The following is a 19,948-nucleotide window of genomic DNA, read 5'->3' as shown; positions in this document are numbered from 1 at the left end:
TGATTCACTCTTTCGCGTCTCAGTCACAGATTCTTGGGAGAGAGACTCCGATTGGGCTGACCTCTGGCCATCGCTTGTTCAATCAGCTTTGCCGGAAGCAGGGATAAGGCCCTTGGGAGAAGCAGGGTGCCTGGACACTCCTGGCAGGGCTGAGGGTTTCTCTAAGAGAGCGTGTGTGCCTCTGGTACAACATCTCGTCCTTTCAGGTTTGTATCTTTTCAGCGTTCAGTGGGTGACTCAGTGGTAAAGAATCTGCCTGCCAATGCAGGAGACACAAGAGATGTGGGTTTGATCCTTGGGTTGGGAAGATCCCCTGCACTAGGAAATGGCACCCCACTCCAATATTCTTGCCTGGAGAATCCCATGGGCAGAGGAGCCTGGTGGGCCTCAGGCCATGGAGTTGCAAAAGAGCTGGACATGACTAAGTACAGCACAGTGTTTAGTGGAAGAGAGAGGAACAAGGAGGCAAAGATGGAATTTTGTGGCAGAGCAAAAGTGGCCATAATGACAACTATTTTTATTTTCTTCCTCTGGCTATGGCACATGATGCCTTCTTTATTTGTGTTGTTATTATTTTTGTTTTCAATTCCTTCTCTGGTGCCACCAGAAACTCCAGTTTTGATGGAATCCAAAAAGTCCTATTGTCTGCCTCTCAATTCTGGTATTCTTTGGGAGGGGATCATTAGCCTAAACCCTAGACTGGAGATTAATCAAATAATTTAGAGAATGATATCAGCAACATTTAAGATAACAGGGAGTCTCTTTCCGTTCATATAACTCTCAATGAGAGTTCTCTCACCTATCTTCCCCCATTACTGACCATGTAAATTACACCTTCATATGTCTGATGGCCCTCAGTATATAGTCCTGACCTGTGATCCTAAGACACAATCAGGTTAGGAGGCTGTGGGGGGGTGGGGGGTGAGGTCTCCAACTAGGAGCATAGGAGGCCAAGAACCAAGGATCTGGAGTGCCAGGGCCAGTAACATCCAGCAGGAAGGGAGCTTGTGGTGGGCTACAAGACCTTTCAACAGGAAGGGCTCAGACAGGGGCTGGTAGTGGTCCTTTGAACAGGATGCGAAGCCTCTATGTAAAAACTCAGTCCTAAGGGTAAGCATTATGTGCTGCTGCTTATTTGCTTGCTTTGTCAGATGCCCCCGATTATAGAAGATTCATGGTTTCTTTTATTTCTTTTCCTTTTCCTTTCCCCCTCCTCCACTTCCCCCCAACATTCAACCACCAGCACAAGAGTGAAAATCCTTAAGCCTAGAGTTGATTGGATTAGGACTGGCTGTCCCTATCAGCTGCCAGTCTGCTCTTCAGGGAGGCTTGGAAAGTTCCAGCAAAAGCCCTGCCTTTGAACCAGAACCCCTCTGCCACCGTCTGCACACACATCCTTTATAGTGAAGACAGAAATCTTTGCTCTCTGTAAACAACAGAGCAACACTCTTATTGGGCCCTTCCCTCTGCTGAGAATCCCAAGTAGCGCTTCATCATCCCTGAGTGCACCGCGATGCTTTAATGTCTGGCAGAGCATGAATTGTAAACACGTCATTAGAACTTAAAGGCTGCCCCGAAATGGTGGCTGGAGGAGAAGGCCCTGAAGAAAAGAGGAGTCTGGCTGAAAATGAGCTGCTGAATAATTTATCACGAATTGAAAAGTCAATACCTTAAGTGAGGCGTGGCAAAGCTCGGAAACTGAGAGGTAAACACTGCAAGGATGTGATTTTTGAGAGGATGTTATCAAAAGGATAGGTCCTCTGGCAGGAGTGGAAGGCAGAGCGACCCTGACTGAGGGTGGGCCGACTCTGACCGGAGCTGGGGTGGGATGGAGCACGAAGGGAGAGGTGGAGCAGAGGCTGGCTTCAAGGCCACTGCGCATCACTGCGCATCAGCTGACTGAGAGATGAGGGCGGAAAGGAGCTTGGGCATGACAGAGAGCAAGACAGATGATTCCAAGTGGGAGATTCAGGAAGACCTGAGCAGTGGGCACAGGAAAGCTTCTTGGGGGAGGGAAGACCCAGCTCCGAAAGGGAGGACTTGATGAAGTGAAAGGATGTGAAGGGAATTTCATCAGACAAGCTGTTACAGTGCAGCAGAGAAAAGCTGAACAGGCTGGTTGGAGAATGCATGTGAAAGAATAGAAATTTGCTCAGGGTTGAAATGGGAGCCTCTGCAGATTCTTAGGTGGCATTCTGACATTAATGTATTCATTCGTAAATATTTAGCAATAATTGAGTAGCTGTGTTCCAGATTCCCTGCTCAGTACTGTGCACCCCATTGTAAGTGCAAAAGACAGGCATGGTTCCTTACCTTTTCGTGAGGAAAACAGATAGTAGAAAAAGCAGTGATCATATTTATTAAGCTAAGTGCTCTATCTATTACCATCTCAATCCTCACTGTGAAGTGAGGTAGGCGACATAATTATCTCCATTCTATAGATAAAGAAGGACTTCCCAGGTGGCGCTAGTGGTAAAGAACCCACTTACCAACACAGGAGACATAAGATATGTGGATTTGATCCCTGGGTTGGTAAGATCCCCTGGAGAAGGGAATAGCTATCCAATCCAGTATCCTTGCCTGGAGAACCCCATGGACAATGGAGCCTGGCAGGCTATGGTCCATGGAGTCACAAAGAGTCAGACACGACTGAAGTGATGTAACACACACACACATAGATAAAGAAACAAGCTGAAAGAGGTTAAGTAAATTGCCTAAGACAACTCAGCTTAATAAGTGACAGAGCTTTAAATCTGGAATGCAGTTGTGATTTGGGGCTAAATGTTTGGATGGAGAAGGGATTGAGACCATGGGCCAATGTTGGATGCATGGATTTGTTCACAGGGTCAAGGAGGCTATAGAGGAAGGAAAGAAAGTGACAGTGTTAGTTGCTCAGTTAAGCCAGACTCTGTGATCCCATAGACGGTCACCCGCCTGGCTCTGTCCACGGGATTCTCCAGGCAAGAATACCGGACTGGGTAGCTATTCCCTTCTCCAGGGGATCTTCCCAATCCAGCGGTTGAACCCAAGTCTCCCACATTGTAGGCAGATTCTTTAACTTCTGAGCCTCTGGGGAAGCCTGTAGAGGGAGAGTTTAAGAGGAAATCTGTCAGATGAGCTGGGGGGCCTGGGGTGAGGTTAAGAGTGACCTACACAAGGGCCTGGAAGTGATGAAGGAGAAAGGTAGGAGAGGCCAGATCTGACCAGGCTCTCAATGCTTATCAAAGGCCACAGGAAGGCCAGACTTCATTCCCAGAGCAATGAGAAGCTGCTAAAGGATTCTAAGACGGGAGGGATGGAGGTTGTGTGTGTTCACTCTGGCTGGTTTGTGGGGAATTGATTGGTGGGGCTGGAGTACCAGCTGCTGGAACTGTGAGGGAGTTGAAAAGCAGGAAATAAGTGAACCAACAAATGTGTCAAACCTTTGAATACTTTATTCATGGGAGAGTTCCTTAGTTCCTTGCTTAAAGCCAAAAACAACAAAAAAGCCTTTCCGCCCTCATTTACACACAATTCTAATAATTCAGCTGTTTTCTCAATTTATAGCAGGTTAAGAGTAAACACTTAAGAATCTGAGAGTGTTGTGGGAGGTAGGGACCCAGACGGTTGTGAAAAAACGGCAGCTTGATTGTGAGGAAGGACACACTTTAAAAAGATCAATAAGCATTTAAATTGCTCAGCAGATTGGGATTATTCTATGGAAAGGCAAATAGCCCTACCTTAATGCCATCCTCCCATTATTGTCAGTACTTGATAAATTGAGTGATTAATTTGAGTCAACAACACAGTGTGATGTTGAAAAGTAACCTTTCTTTAAAGAGTCAGGAAAAAAAATGGACTCCACATTCCCAGAAACACTTGCAGGTTGTCAGTGGCTCAATCCCAAGATGGTGGCCAAGCCCTGGACTGTGTTCCCACTTCAGTCTCCATGGCCAGCGCCGAGTCTCTCCAGATGAAGGTGGCTATCCAAGGATTGCTGGAGTAGAGGGTCTGGAGCTTTGTCAAAGACTCTGGATTCTCATCGGTGAACCCGGAACATGAGCTGAGGCAAACTGACAATGGCCATGCTAACTATGGGCCTCTGCCTTCAGAAGTTCAACATTTTCTAGACTGCTGCAGCCTTTTAGAGATTTAGAAAAAGTCGCAGCTGCTAGGGAACTTACTCAGAGAAGCACAGGATATAAAAGATCTCTCAGCATCTGGACTCTGGGATTTTACTGAGCAAGGGCATGGTGCCAGTCCCTCAGTGGGTCCCCTCGCTAGGCCCCCGCTCACCCCGAGGATGGGAGCCTTCTGTTCTGTAAGGAAGTAGGCTTGGTCTTCTCCAGTCTAGGACTGATGCCCTACAGCACCTGTGTACTCAGACACGATCCCAGAGGTGGTGATACATGGCCTTTCACAGTTTGCCATGTAAGATGCCGCTGCTGGGTGCCTTGACTTGCCTGTTATCTTGCTTTGAGTGGATAGAAGTATGGTCAGGGAGCGGGGAAGATGGAAGGCTTCTAAACAAGTTCTAGTTCAGGCGGCTTCTTTTGTTGTTACCATGATTAGACTAAAAAGGAAAAAATACCCATTATTTATTTAAGATCTGTTAGGGTGGAGCACGAAAAAATACTGTCTGAAGGGTGGGGAAGACCCTCCAGCCTCAATTCTGTAAGGGCTTAGATCCCCTACTGTCTCTTCCAGCTATTCTGGATGCTTGGCCTCCATTGAGTTATTGGAGACCCATGGACTCCATCTGGGAGACCCTTAGGAAAAAGATCTTCAGCAAAAGATAGTTGGGTAGGTCTGAGAGGTCAGCTTTGGACCTCAACTTTTTACCTAGTCATGACATTCTTAGATGGAACTGTGACCATTGAAAGTGTGACTATTGGAGCTGTGATGTGTCTCTTGCACAACTTTTGCTAGCTGGAGTTTTAGGTGTATTTTCTGTTGCTATGTTAAATAGAATATTTTCATTAAAGTACTGAAAAGCAATTAATTTTTATTTATTGATCATATATGCAGGAACTTATTAAATTATTTATGTATTTATTTGTAATGGAAGTACAGTTGACTTACAAAACTATATTAATTTCAGGTGTGCAACATAGTGATTTGATATCTTTATAAATTTAAAAAAATTCTTAAGAATTTATATTTATTTTTACCTTTGTGCTGGGCTTTCATTGCTGTGCATGGGCTTTCTCTAGTGGTGGAGAGTAGGGGCTACTCTCTAGTTGAGGAGCATGGGCTTCTCATTACAGTAGCTTGTCTCATTACAGATCACAGGCTGTGGTGGGTGTGGGCTTTAGTAGTTGCCACACTTGGGCTCAGTATTGCGGCTTGAGAGCTCAAGAGTGCAGGCTCAGTAGCTATGGCACAAGGGCCTAAGTTGCCCTAAAGCATGTGGAATCTTCCCTGACGGGTGATCAAACTGTTGTCCCCTGCATTACAAGGCAGACTCTTAACTACTGGACCACTAGGGAAGCCTGATATGTTTATAAATTACAAAATGATCACAATGAAGAGTGTAGTTTCATCTCTCATCATATTCCCTACTCTACACATTACATCCCCATGTAGTGGGATCTGTTCCATTGTAACTGGAAGTTTGTACTTCTCAATCTCCCTCACCTATTTCACTCATCTGTCTCCACCCCTCCCTGGTATCTATGAGTCTTTTCTATTATTTTTGTTTGTTCATTTTGTTTTTTTAGATTCCACATATAAATGAAATTTTAGTATTTATCTTATATTATTTATCATAGCTATTTATCTTTCTCTGACATATTTCGCTTAGCAAATACACTCTAGGTCCATCCATGTTGTGGCAAGTGACAAGATTTCATTCTTCTTTATGGCTGAGTAAGAATCCATTGGGCTTTCCTGGTGGCTCAGAGGTTAAAGCGTCTGCCTGCAATGCAGGAGACCTGGGTCCGATTCCATTTTTTATATGTCATGTTTTCTTTATCCATTCATCTATCAGTTGACACTTAGGTTGCTTCCATATCTTGGTTATTGCAAGTAATGCCACAGTGACTAGACACCTTTTTGAATAACTGTTTGTTTATGTTGTCTTTGGACAAACACCTGCAAGTGGAATTGCTGGATTGAATGGTAGTTCTGTCAAACTACTTCGGGGATACAAAGGCCTAAGCACTCTATTCTGGAGTCTGTCAGCTCCCTCATCAAGCGCTTGGATAAGAGATTCCATATGTGGTGGAGAATTACTAGCAAACACCTAGATGCTTTTTGGATTTGGACTCTGTCAGAAGACTGATTATATTGATATCTGCAAGTGCATCCTGCTATATCAGCCTATCTGTTGGTACCTGCTAAGGCTGTTTTATCTGGAATCATCCATCTGAGTACTTTGTACTTTTGTGTACTTTTGTGCATCTGCATTCGTCTCGGAACCAAGTTTACAGAAGTCCTTTGATGACAGATTCCACGGTTCTCTGAGGAGGGGCTCTGGGCCTGCTGCAAATGCAAGCTGTCCCCAGCTCTGGTCTCTGGCTCTGTCACAAGAAGCAGATTGTTGACTCTTTCCCAGCTGCTTCTTGCCACTTGCAATTTGTGCCTTCCTCTGCAATCACTCTGTTCTGAACAAGCCAGTCACCTCGCTGTGGTGAGGAGGTTGTATGTCTGCTGAATATTTTATATGCCATCTGGTTGGCAGCAAAGCACAGAACATACTTATGGGCCAGTAATGCCCCAGACCATCATATACTGAACCTGAAAAGGTCATCGGCTTCTCGTGCCTGGTTGGCACCAGCCATCCCTCACACAGGTCCTTTGCTATTCCTTGTTGGCTTTGGGAAGGAGGGCTCTGGTCTGTCTTTTTACCCAGGCATGACTATGTACCCGGGTACCTCCAGGCATTTTCTAAGAAGAGAGGCATTTTGCCATCCCAGTTCTCTTTTCTGCCTTCTTGAAGCCACATAAATTAGCAGGCAAGAATCTTTCATGGGTTTGAGGAAATCTGTGACCATACTTCTGCTCTCAGTAAGGGCTCAATACACATGACTTCCTTTCCCCCACTTCACCAGCCAGATTCTCACCTTTGGAAAAGGGATTTAGTAGCTCTTTTCCTTGCTCAGAGGACAGCATCCATTTAGGGTTTCAGAGTGCTTCTGTTTTTAACAATCCTCTTTGAAGATGCAAATACTTCCAAGAGATCTCTCTCGTGGTCTTTTTTCTTTTTTTATTGGGGTCTTATCAGCTAGTTATTTCTTCAGTGAAGATAGATATTCCTTAACAGATACCCAGGAGGGATGTGATATATGGAAAGGAGTACTGGACTTGGAGTCAGAAGCCCTCTACCACTTTTATTCATTAATATTTGCCTTAAATACAGTTTCCTCATCTGGAAAATGGGCATGATAATAACTTGCCTTATGGGGTGGTTGTGAAGATTAAGACAAGGTATGTGTGAACAGTGCTCTGTGGATTGAACAGTACTGGTATAGCCTACCTGGCTTAGAAGTTTAGGTAGTCAAATAAGACACATCACTGTTCTCCATAGCTTTTACTTGGTTACTTATAAAAATTGTGTAAAAAACTGATACTCATTCCTCTAAGTAATAGAACATTAAAAATATATATATAGTCCTTGGGCTACAGAAGGGCTGGACTCCTCAATATATGCTATAAAATATGTATAATTATGGATTGGAAATGAAATACCATAATTTGTTGTCTAAATAAAAGTGTTAAGTAACACTAAAACTAACATTTGTTGAATGCTTGCCAGAGGTTCAATACCAAGTTTTACAAATATTATTTCATTTAATCTTCACAACAACCCAGTGAGGAAGATATTACATTTTACAGATGAGGATATCGAGATACAGAAACTCAAGCAACTTGCCCCAATTCACAAAACTAGTAAATGGCAGATCTAGAATTCAAACCCAAGTCTGCCTGGTTACATATGTGTAACCATCATGCTCTATTGCTTCCCTAACCAATGTATCGTCTACTGAGCATCCCTGTTAAAGGACAGGAAGCCAAAATCCTTTACTGTATCTTCAGCAGCAGGCAACATAATGTTATTTAGGCAAAGCACACAAAACCAAGAAATGGTTCTGAGTGAGCAAAAGAAAGAGATGGTGGTTGATAACATTTCTGCTTTTCCTATATGATGAGAGTGGTCATGTACCTTAACGATTCCTTTCATTTCTGTTCAATAGGAAATACCCACAATAAGTGTAGGTCACTCAAGAATTGTGTGTGTGTGTGCGTGCGTGGGCTTGTTTTTGTTGGTTCCATTCAACAGAAGTCTTCTTCCTGTGGCACTACTCCCTTCTCAATGGCCATAAACCATAGGTACGTCCGTTTTCCTGATGATGGAGAATCATCCTCATGAACGTCAAAGGCTGAATTATGCTTGATATGCTGTGGTCAGAGCCTACCAGTGTGTGAGGCTGGGCTGAGGTATAGTTACTATTCCTCTTTGACAGATTAGGAAACAGGCTTAGAGTACCTCCAAGACTAGCTCAGTTCACAAAGGACGGCAACCAGTGTGCAGCAGATTGCTTTAAGCACAAAAACAGGAGTCAGATTTTAAATTAAGAAAATAATTTGAATTTCAGAAGTGTAACATTAAGAAGTAGTCATTATAAAAATTCAGATATTACAGAGGTACCTGGTAAGAAGTTCAGTACTTGACCACTACCTTTAATCAGGTTCTTTTTCCGAAGAAAGCCTATGGTTAAAAGTTTCATGTGTATTGCTTCTCAGGCCTTATTGTATACATGACTCATCTGAGGATTTTGATAAAAATGCATATTCTGATTCAATAGATGTGGGGTGGGCCTGATACTCTTCATTTTAAATAAGCACCGGAATGTTCCATGGACTACACTTCAAGTACAAGGTCATAGGGCATGTGCATTTTAAATTTAATCATTACTGCCAAACAGCATTCCAAAGTGACTGTACCAGTCACACTTTCACCAGCAGGATAATGAGTACCTATTTCTTTTATACTCTCTCCAATACTTGAAAATCATCTCCTTAAATTTGTCAATCTGATACATGAGATATGATATTTGTATTTTAAAACATAACTTTCTGATTTTTAACAAGTTTAAGCATCATTTCTCATTTATATTGGATATTTACCCTTCTTTAGTTAATTCCTTGTTCATATTTTTGGCCCATGTTTCCATGTGGATATTCTTGCCTCTCTCTTTTGTTGGTTTATATGAATTCTTTATATATATTCTGGATATCAATCCTTGGTCTTCTAACTATCTTGCAAATACTTTCCTCTAGTTCTAAAGAACAAATTCCCACCTGGCAGAGCTTCCAGTGATTGAATGAAAGCCGAGCTGTTCGGAAGTTGCATAATCATTTATTTGGGAGGAATCTGGTGCGTCCACGTGTGACTTTTCCTTTCATATTAATATACTGTATCAGTTTGGAGCTCATCAGACTGTACGATACTGTTTATTTAGTGGCCTCCTCCACTGAACGATGATCTTCTTGAGGGCAAGGGTGTACATCTGTAAGTCATCTCTGTGTTAGCAGCAGCTAGCACCGGGTCTAGCACAGAACGGGCACTCGAAAATACTCTGAAGGTAAATAAGAGTTAGATGGCTCTAGTTGCAGGATTTCAGTTGGGATCTGCTACCCTGTGATTCCTCTAGGAGTTGCTTTGGGTCCTTCAACAAGGTGAACGAGGAGAAGCCAAGAGTCAGTTTCTAGGACTTTTTGCTCCTAGATAGAGGGAAGTTCCCTCTGGGTGGCTTGTCTCTGTTTTGGTTGAACTTTCAAATACTTTGGTGCCCAGAGATGGTAAAAATAACAATAGCCAATACTTATATAGTGACTTTGGGCTTCCCTGGTGCCTCAGATAGTAATGAATCTGGCTGCAATGTGGGAGACCTAGGTTTGAATCCTGGGTTGGGATGATCTGCTGGAGAAGGGCATGGCAACCCACTCCAGTATTCTTGCCTGGGCAATCCCCATGGACAGAGGTGCCTGGCAGGCTACAGTCCATGGGGTTGCAAAGAGTCAGACACGACTGAATGACTAAGCACATATAGTCCTTCAGTGTGCTTTATATGAGTTCATCTAAATTTGGAAAACTCAGCAGTGGCCACAGGACTGGCAAAGGTCAGTTTTCATTCCAATCCCAAAGAAAGGCAATGCCAAAGAATGCTCAAACTACTGCACAATTGCTCTCATCTCACACACTAGTAAAGTAATGCTCAAAATTCTCCAAGCCAGGCTTCAGCAATACGTGAATCATGAACTTCCAGATGTTCAAGCTGGTTTTAGAAAAGGCAGAGGAACCAGAGATCAAATTGCCAACATCCGCCGGATCATTGAAAAAGCAAGAGAGTTCCAGAAAAACATCTATATTTGCTTTATTGAGTATGCCAAAGCCTTTGACTGTGTGGATCACAATAAACTCTGGAAAATTGTGAAAGAGATGGGAATACCAGACCACCTGACCTGCCTCTTGAGAAACCTATATGCAGGTTAGGAAGTGACAGTTAGAACTGGACATGGAACAACAGACTGGTTCCAAATAGGAAGAGGAATATGTCAAGACTATGCATTATCACCCTGCTTATTTCATGTCTATGCAGAGTACATCATGAGAAACGCTGGGCTGGAAGAAGCACAAGCTGGAATCAAGATTGCTGGGAGAAATATCAATAACCTCAGATATGTAGATGACACCACCCTTATGGCAGAAAATGTAGAGGAACTAAAAAGCCTCTTGATGAAAATGAAAGAGGAGAGTGAAAAAGTTAGCTTAAAGCTCAACATTCAGAAAACTAAGATCATGGCATCTGATCCCATCATTTCATGGCAAATAGACGGGGAAACAGTGGAAACAGTGCCAGACTTCATTTTTTGGGGCTCCAAAATCACTGCAGATGGTGATTGCAGCTATGAAATTAAAAGACACTTATTCCTTGGAAGGAAAATTATGACCAACCTAGACAGCATGTTAAAAAGCAGAGACATTACTTTGCCCACAAAGGTCCATCTGGTCAAGGCTATGGTTTTTCCAGTAGTCATGTATGGATGTGAGAGTTGGACTCTAAAGAAAGCTTAGCACTGAAGAATTGATTCTTTTGAACTGTGGTGTTGGAGAAGACTATTGAGAGTCTCTTGGATTGCAAGGAGATCCAACCAGTCTATCCTAAAGGAGTTTGGTCCTGGGTGTTCATTGGAAGGACTGATGTTGAAGCTGTAACACCAATACTTTGGCTACCTGATGCGAAGAGTTGACTCGGAAAAGACCTGGATGCTGGGAGGGATTGGGGGCAGGAGGAGAAGGGGACGACAGAGGATGAGATGGCTGCATGGCATCACTGACTTGATGGACATGAGTTTGGGTAAACTCCGGGAGTTGGTGATGGACAGGGAGGCCTGGCATGCTGTGATTCAAGGGATCACAAAGAGTCGGACACGACTGAGCAACTGAACTGAACTGAACTGAATGCTCACAACATCCCTATTAGGAGGAGGTAGTTATTATTATTGTCCCCATTTTACAGATAAAAAACCAAGGCACAGAGAGTTTAGGTAATTTGCCCAAGATCATACTAGTAAGTGCCAGGCCTGGAATATGAATCCAGCTCTCTGGATTCCTTAGTCTATGTTCAAGAGACAACATGTGAAAAATACTAGACTGGATACAATGTAAGTACTGAACAAACATTTCTGTCTTTGTTCACCATCCCTCCTCCAGAAGTGTGCCTTTTCTATCAATAACATCTCAGTCCTGTGGTTCGGCAGAATCCAGCCTTGGACTTGTTTCTTCAGTCTTTGTGTCTGAACCTTGCATCCCTCCCTGCCAGAAGCCCTAGTAAGCCCTGTTCTCCCAGGGACCTGGAAAACCCACTTCCCATGTACCCTGGCTGGGAATTGACTTTCCACTGTCGAGGCTCATTTTCCCCGGGAGCCCCCGTATCCCATTTGGCGCCTCTGGCACCGAGGTGTTGCATGTGCTGCCATCTGGTGGGCATAGATGACACTGACACCACTCTGATGAATGACTCGCCATTGATGCAGATAGGTCTGTTCCTCTTTAGTCCTCAGGTCAGGATACCCTTCTCAGAAGGCAACCAACTGGTAATTAAGATCCATTAATGACTGGTTTTTCCAACCCTGGTATCAAAAGCATTCTGATGTAGGCTTAGTACTGGGGGGACGGCAGAGTGGCTCCAATCCTCTGGCCACCTGATTCGAAGAGCTGACTCACTGGAAAAGACCTTGATGCTGGGAAAGACTGAAGGCAGGAGGAGAAGGGGATGACAGAGGATGAGATGGTTGGTTGGCATCACATCACCGACTCAAAGGACATGAGTTTGAGTAAGCTCTGGGAGTTGGTGACAGACAGGGAAGCAGGGAGTCCTCAGTCCATGGGGTTGCAAAGAGCTGGACACAACAGAGTGACTGAACAACGACAAGACTGGCTGTACTCGTGGGTAAGAAGTCCTACTTGCTGAGCTGTGCTGTGCTCAGTCGCTCCATCATGTTCAACTCTGTGATCCCACGGACTGTAGTTCACCAGGCTCCTCTGTCCATGGAATTTCTAGGCAAGAGTACTGGAATGGGTTGTACTTGCCCCCTACTCAATCACATAAAGAAGGAAGCTGCCTACCCAATATAAAAGATGGGTAAGATCCAAAGGTTGTGTCACAAAGACCCTATCAAGGATCTCTAGCCCCTCGCATAGATTCTCCAAGATATTCTTTCCTCTTGTAGAAGTAGGAGACCCTAGGTTCAAATAATAGATATAAATTTACAGAAATATATTGTACTTGAGTCTCTGCTAAGCCTGCTCACACCCATTGTCTGATTAACTTCACAGGGATCCGTTTTTAGCAGCTTTCCAATTTCAGAAGAGAGGCCCATTATTGAGACTACGAGACAGATTATATACACATATCTGTAGTAAACTGGGCAGGGTCTGGGGCAACTGGTCATTCAGACAAAACCTCAGGGGCTCAATAATTACTTGTTGGATTGAATGAGGGTCAAAGAAACGGATCTCTACCCAGGCATTGTTTACAGGAGGGCTTCCATAGAGGCTAACTCTTTTCTGTCCTTGTGACTCTGAAATCTTTCTGGGTTAAATCTTTGTATTCCCTTCCAGTTTGCTTGTTTAAAACCAAAGACTTAGGGATCTTTAGTGGGAATTAGAGGGTCCCAGAAGCCAGCCGTTCATTTGAACATCTTTTGACCTATGTGCCCTACTGATGGTGAAGACAGACATTATGAATAGAAAGTCAATGCGCTGGAGCTCAGCTCAGAAAGTTAAGCAACTTGCTGCCTATAGTTCTGGTTCCTGTTAACTTCCATTAGGGGAGAGAGAACTGATACTGGTTAGTGGATAAACTATTGCTGAATAGCAAATGGGGTTCATGGAATTCTAGTAGAGTTCACCATATCCTGGAAGGAAAGCTCACATGATCCTGAGCACCCACTATATATCCTGCACTAATGAAACATTCTGCCTGGTACATTCTCTCATTTCATCATCACAACCAGTTCTCCAGCAAGTATTGTTTATATTTGATGTAAGGGGAAACTGAGTCCCTTTGGGGTTTTGAAGCTCGTCCAAACTCTCGTAACTAATAAGTGGTGGATCTGGGATGAGAGTCATGGAGTCTGGCTGCACCTACAGTGAATATTCTTTGAACTGGTCAACTAGAGTTTGTGACCTTTTAGAGAGAAGAGACTGATCCTCATTCTTCTTTTACTGCATTCAGTTCTACCACATTACAAATAGATGACAGGGCCAGCTGGACCAAAATATAAAGTCACACCATCCATTCTGTTTTCTATTTGAATCCTTATTTTTAAATTTGGGGTTTTTCCCCATTAAGAATGTGAAAAATGAGTGTTGCTTCTCTCTGTCTAGCCTTATGGTGGTTTAGGAAGATCCTGGGAAGAGCTGAATTTCCAAGTCCCCTCCTGGGAGAGACTATGAAACAGAAGGAGTAATTAGACCTTTACCATTAGCTGTATTCAAAGCCACTGCTTATGAATTCATCCAACTAGAAGGAAGTCCAGAACCTCTGTTTGTGATCTGATTATACTTCTAGAGGGAAAGAAAGAGAGACAGGTTTTATTCCCTCATGGATGCAGATTTTTGTACCTTGATTTTTTTCCAGAAATAGTCTGTACTCTTCTCATACGTATGGGCTCATACATAGTACTCTCCTCTACTCTCTATCCAACCTACATGTATTGTTCTCTTTCTCAGTTATGGGTTGAGAGAAATCTTCCAAGATCTCTAGTTTGTGTCTGTTTTCATAGTATCTTTTGGGAGTTCTGTATGCAAAGCTTTGGTTTAACGGGCTTCCAGGCTGATGGCCATCAAACGCCCCTTCATTGGTTTTGTGTCCACCCTCTTTTGCTGGGCCAGGTCCAGAAAACATCACTTGAGGAAGCTGCCTTGGGTACCAGGATCACAGCTAGTTGGGGTGCTGGCACACCAAGGGACACTCTTCAGGACAGGAAAATACATCCCAGAGACAGAGGATAGAAATCCGTGTTTTGAAGAATCTTTGTTTGAAGGAATTTTATTCAGGTTTTGAGAAGTGAGTGTTCAGCAGAAAGGGATAATATGAATAAGCATTTGCTCTAATAACAAAATAGTGTCAGTCACTGGAGTCCAGCCTTGCCCCCTCTGCTGTGAGGCACAGTTCTGTCCTCCCTAACATCAATCACAAACAGCATGTACAGAGACCGAGAGCTCACAGACAGCTTAATCCCCCCAGGGATATTTCTGTGCAGGATCTCCACAGGCATTGGGATGAGCCCCGGCCCTCGTGAGTGACAAATGGGGTTACAACACACAGCTTTTCCAGGAACTGCACAGACTTGAGATATATATATATATATATATATATATATAGCTAGGGGCGTTAAAAACCACTCTCTTTGAGGTGGTTGGTTGTGGAGATGATACAGAACCTTCTAAGAGATTCCTAAAAGGGTTGACTCCTTTGACAGTTGTGGGGTCTGGAGACATTCAGGAAGCCTGCTGACAGGGTGAAGTCAAGGAAGAAGTGGACGCCCACGGGGCCTGACCGAGGGCGAGACAAGACAGGCCATCCGGCCCACGCTTCCCTGGCCTCCCTGAGTCCTCGCAACCAGAAAAAGGGTTGAGAGCCGGCAGGTGGGATCCACGCGAGAAGCCCAGCGGTCGAGTGGTGGGGCGCTGAGCCGAGCTCCCTCCGGAAGCCTGGAGGTTTCTGCGCGACAGCGAGTGGAATACCCCTAGAGGTGGAATCTGCCAGCCTAGGACTGGGACTGGTGGCGCGCCCTCTCGGGGAGCCTCGGGTCTGGGGCAGCCAGCGCGGGCGCGGGTGGAGGCTTTGGAGCGTCCCTGGAGGGCGGGGGCCGGGGGCAGCCAGCAGGTGGGGCCCCGGGCCGGACTCCGCCCCCCGCACCCTCCCCGTTGGTCCGCGACCGCCCAGCCCCGGCCCCTCTTCCGAGCCCGAGCGCGATTGGTGGCGGCGCTTGTCGCTCGGAGGGGGCCGGGCCGCTGGGCTCCGCGGTTCTCCCTGCCGCCGCTGCCGCTGCCGCCGCCGCCGTCCTTCCAGCAGCGCGGGCGGGTCGGACCGCCAAGGCAATCGGCGCCCGGCGATGGGAAGCGGCGCGGCCGCGGATCCAGGCTGTGGCAAAGTTTCCCAGACGCTCGTATCAAGGCGCGCGGCTGCCGACCACCCGTGACTGCTCCGAGAAGGGCTCGGAGATTTCTAATTTGGAAAAATAATCCACCTCATTTCCTTTGTCAAGCTCTCTCTCTCAAAGCGGCCAGCGGCGGGAGCTACAAACTTGGGCACGGGGGCTCCACTGCCGGCGGTCCGGGCTTTGGAGACCGTCGGCACTCAGGTGCTCCGGCGCCCGGCGGCCCCGGGCGTCCGAGAGGGTGTGATCGCGGGGGAGTCCCGGGTGCGCAGAGAGAAGGGGCCCCCGGGAGCTCTATATGGAGGAGGGAGCCCAGAATGGTGTGCACCAGGAAGACCAAAACTTTGGTGTCCACTTGCGTGATCCTGAGCGGCATGACCAACATCATATGTCTGCTCTACGTGGGCTGTGTCACCAACTACATCGCCAGCGTGTATGTGCGGGGGCAGGAGCCGGCGCCCGACAAGAAGCTAGAGGAAGACAAAGGGGACACCCTGAAGATTATTGAACGGCTGGATCACCTGGAGAATGTCATAAAGCAGCATATCCAAGGTACGAGCGCCCGGGGAAACTTGGGTAGCCCACGGGGCTGGGGAGTGCCCAGAGCCGTGCGCGGTGCTCGGAGGTTGGTGGGCATCTCTATAGCGACTGCGGGACTCTGAGGCTGCAGACGCTTGGCGGGGCTGCGTGTATGTTCTTGCCTGACTACGGGACCCTCAGTGTCGGCGGCCGTGCGCGCTTCTCCAGGGCACACGTGTGTGCACGGGGCTCCACGCGCGGGTGTGTGCAGCTCGCAGGCGATGTGGGGGCGCGCTGCGCACGTGTCCCAGTGTGCGTGTGACTACCGGCTAGTTGCTCGAGGGCTCTCGGGGTCGCACACAGGTCCGGTTCAGAGTGTGGGTACGTGTGAATGTTGGTGTGTGTACAAGGGAGCGCTAAAGGCAACCGAGCTCATTTGGCTACTGTAGGGCCTACGGGGAGAAGCGTGAGAGGCCCAGGTCGTTGCTGTTTAGGACCTACAGGCTGCGGGACAAGCCGGAGCTGAGAAGACTGCACGGCCCTGGTCCCAGCCCGGCTGTGAGCGGCCCATAGGCGATTGGGTGTGCAGAGGGATCTGTGGCTAGGAGTGCTGTCTAAACCTTAGCGGTCTCCACCCGCACCACAGCGCGCGGGTCCAAGACCCTCTCCAACAGCAGGTGTTAGCTCGGTGAAGAAGCATGGGCGCCTGGGGCTTTGTCCACTGCGGTGGCGCCTCCGCCCAGGACTGGGAGAACCCGCCCTGGGCTGCCAGTGAAGGCCATTCCCTCCGGTAGCTCCACTCCCAGGCCCGGGGAGCGGCTGGGGCGAAGCAAACAGATCCGCGCGGGCTCGGTCTGGAGTCTTAGGCTGAGCCGGGTGATTGCGTTCCAGGTCAGGGCTGGGGTCAAGGGGACGATGGGGTACGGAGCACTCTCCCCAGGCGACCCTGTCCGATGAGCTGTCGGAGGCAGCAGATAGAGAGCTCCGGCTGGGCACCACAGGTCAGAATGTGCGCGCACATGTCGGGCTCTCGCGTTCACATTTCTTTTTTCTTCGCTGCTACTCCCTCTGTTTTCTACCAGGCTTGTCAGCTTTTTAAGGGCAGGACCGCGCCAGCAGAGCCTAGCTCACCTGTCGACCAGGCAGACTTCGGCACGTATCCGGTTGACTATTTCTCTCCCAGGAACACTCTCGTTTGTTTACACATGGTTGTCAGGATCCAACCTTGCATCTGCTGCCCCTTCCATGGTGGGGACAGCTGCTCTCTCTACATTTGGTTTGTATCCCCATATGTACAAAAGTTCCTTCCCAGGGGGAGGTCAGGTGAGTGCAGGAGAGGTATACGTATCCACAGTGCTTCCTGACTGACTGATGACTTTAAAACAAGTTCATGGCTCTGACGCTTCTGCTTCGCAGCTCTCCTTGGTACCTGCCCCTGGGCTTGCGTGGCAGACCGATTTATCTCTCTGATGTGCCTGTTGCTGTGTTTCTGACTTGTCCTTTTCCATCCCGTGGGTCCAGGTTGACAATTAGTCACCAGTAGAAGTACAGTGTTTGCCTCAGGGTGATTCATATTGTTCCCAGAGGGATGCAGGCCATACCTTACTTTGAGATTTCTAGTTTGCCCACAAATTTTAAGAGATTTTCATTCACAGATTCTGTGTGTGTGTGTGTGTGTGGTGTGTGTTCATGTTTCTGGAAAATGATCCTCTTGTGCTTTCCAGTCTGGTCAGGGAGGAGGTGAGCAAGATACTACATTGGGAAGCAGTGAGGAGATCTTGGGGTCATGGGCTCATCCCAGAGTGCACCTTTGTCATGTTGAACGTGGACTGTATCAGGTGATTTATAAGACTACATGAAAATGAGTGCAGTGTGGAAGCTGAAAGGAGCCTTTGTGTTTTTGCTCCCAGGAAACCTTATAGCTATGCCTTGTTTGAAACTTTCAAAGGTATACCTGAAAAAATTGAGAGGGGAAGAAAAAAAGAGGGAGCATTATCCTTAAAACACATGGTGGTCCAGCTCTATTGTGTATGTGCAATGACTGTATTATGAGTCCTGTGGATATTCAGAAAGGGCCAGATTCTCAGGTGGAAGGGTAGAAGCCATCGCTCATAGTGGGGTGGGGAAGGGCCAGTGACTTAGCGAAGACTCGCCATGAGGCAGAGGGAGGCATAGGATGCTTGGCTGCTGTGCCATGATGGTCTTGCCACAATTAGTGACAACACCCCCAGAGATGCCAGAGCCATCCTTGAGCAAGTGTTTGGGGCATTTAAAGTAAATTTGGGCTTCCCTGGTGGCCCAGCTGGTAAAGAATCTGCCTGCAATGCAGGAGACCCAGGTTCAATCCCTGGGTTGGAGAAATCCCCTGAAGGGAATGGCTACCCACTCCAATATTCTTGCCTGGAGAAGTCCATGGACAGAGGAGCCAGTGGGCTACAGTAAATTTAGGGATTAATCTTGCTTATGTAAGGGGCCTACAGTGTTTGGGACTGGCCAAGTGCCACTTTCTGAAGGCAGAGGGTGGGAAAGGAAAAAATCAGAGGCTTGTCCTTGATGATATGGGCCATTTACATGTATTTCAATGTTGAGTTTCCTCTAGTTAGTAGGGAAGGACTTTTGAGCAAACCAGTTTACTCTGTTGAGCTGAGGGGGAATAGGGATAATAATAATAGTTAGTAGCTAAAAAATTATATAGCACCAGCTGTGTGCCAGGCATTATTTAAGTACTTTACGTATGTTGACTTATTTAATTTTCCTCCTGCTATGAGGTAAGTACATAAGCTCCATTTTACACATGGAGATTATATAATTTGTCTAAGGTGCAAGGATTTAAACCAAGCTCATGTTGCTTCAGGACCCGTGTTCTTAACTGCATGCTAGGCTGTCTCTTAAGAGGGCCAGAGGGTCACAGGGGCAGCAGGGCTCTCCTAGAGTCACTGGATGGTGGGAGTGGGTATCGGAGTTGGAGACCTCAGAGGGTGGCCGAGGGATGATGGAGTCATAGCCTTTCCACTTGGAGACTCTTCCATAGTTAAACTCAGGAAGCTCTGGGTTTTGTTTCACACCAAAAGGCAGAGGTTACATTCACATAAGATGTGTTTGTGGAACACCCAGGACAGTTTCTGGCACATTCTTCAGAGAGTGTGTGTTGGATGGCCAAGTAGATGAATGAATGAGCACACAGTGCGGGTGCCCAGGGCTGGTTAGTCATTAATGAAAGCATTTCCATTCTCAAATGACTAGGTTTTGCTTTGGAGCCTTGCACAGGTTCCTCTTTGCTTTGGAAGGAAAGTTGTCCTGGAAGCTGCAAATGTCACAAAATGTTCTACTGGATGTTCCATAGGACTTGCAATTAGAAGAGGCTTTGGAGCGTCACCCTGGAGCTACATTCTAGTCATGACTGAAAAGTTTATTTTCCTCTTGGGGGTTGCAGTGATATTTCATTTTAATTTGTTTTCTGATTGAATGATTTAATTAGATGGTGTTTGGGAATCTCTTGGGAATGTAAATTGCAGTTTTGATAATTATTTTTTAACCAGATAGATGGTAAATGAGAGGGTGGATAACTCCGGATTTTAAAAATAGCATCCTGATGGATTGGAAACTCAAAACAAATGTTAGGACAGGTTTGGTCTTGGAGGAGAAAGATGGAATTGCTGGAGGTGGTGCAGTGGGTTAAGTAGAGAGTGTGAAGGAGGCTGGAGTGTTGGAGAGCTTAGGAAATGGAAATGTGGGTTCACTTCTTACTGTGGAAGTTGAGTAGACCCAGACAGCT

At 46.4% G+C, this 19,948-nt stretch overlaps 1 protein-coding gene across 1 annotated transcript in view; it reads left to right on the top strand.

Annotated features, from left to right (window-relative positions):
* The first annotated feature begins 15,474 nt into the window (after positions 1 to 15,474).
* Positions 15,475 to 19,948, top strand: part of GALNT18 (polypeptide N-acetylgalactosaminyltransferase 18) — a 342,383-nt gene continuing 337,909 nt past the window's right edge. Inside the window, exon 1 of the mRNA XM_070473386.1 lies at positions 15,475 to 16,206. Within this exon, the coding sequence (XP_070329487.1) occupies positions 15,972 to 16,206 (235 nt within the window). The 5' untranslated portion in view covers positions 15,475 to 15,971. The remainder of the gene's footprint in view (positions 16,207 to 19,948) is intronic.

The sequence above is a fragment of the Odocoileus virginianus genome, chromosome 10, assembly GCF_023699985.2.
Source record: "Odocoileus virginianus isolate 20LAN1187 ecotype Illinois chromosome 10, Ovbor_1.2, whole genome shotgun sequence".
NCBI classification, from domain to species: domain Eukaryota; kingdom Metazoa; phylum Chordata; class Mammalia; order Artiodactyla; family Cervidae; genus Odocoileus; species Odocoileus virginianus.
This window is presented reverse-complemented; position numbering and strand designations above follow the sequence as displayed.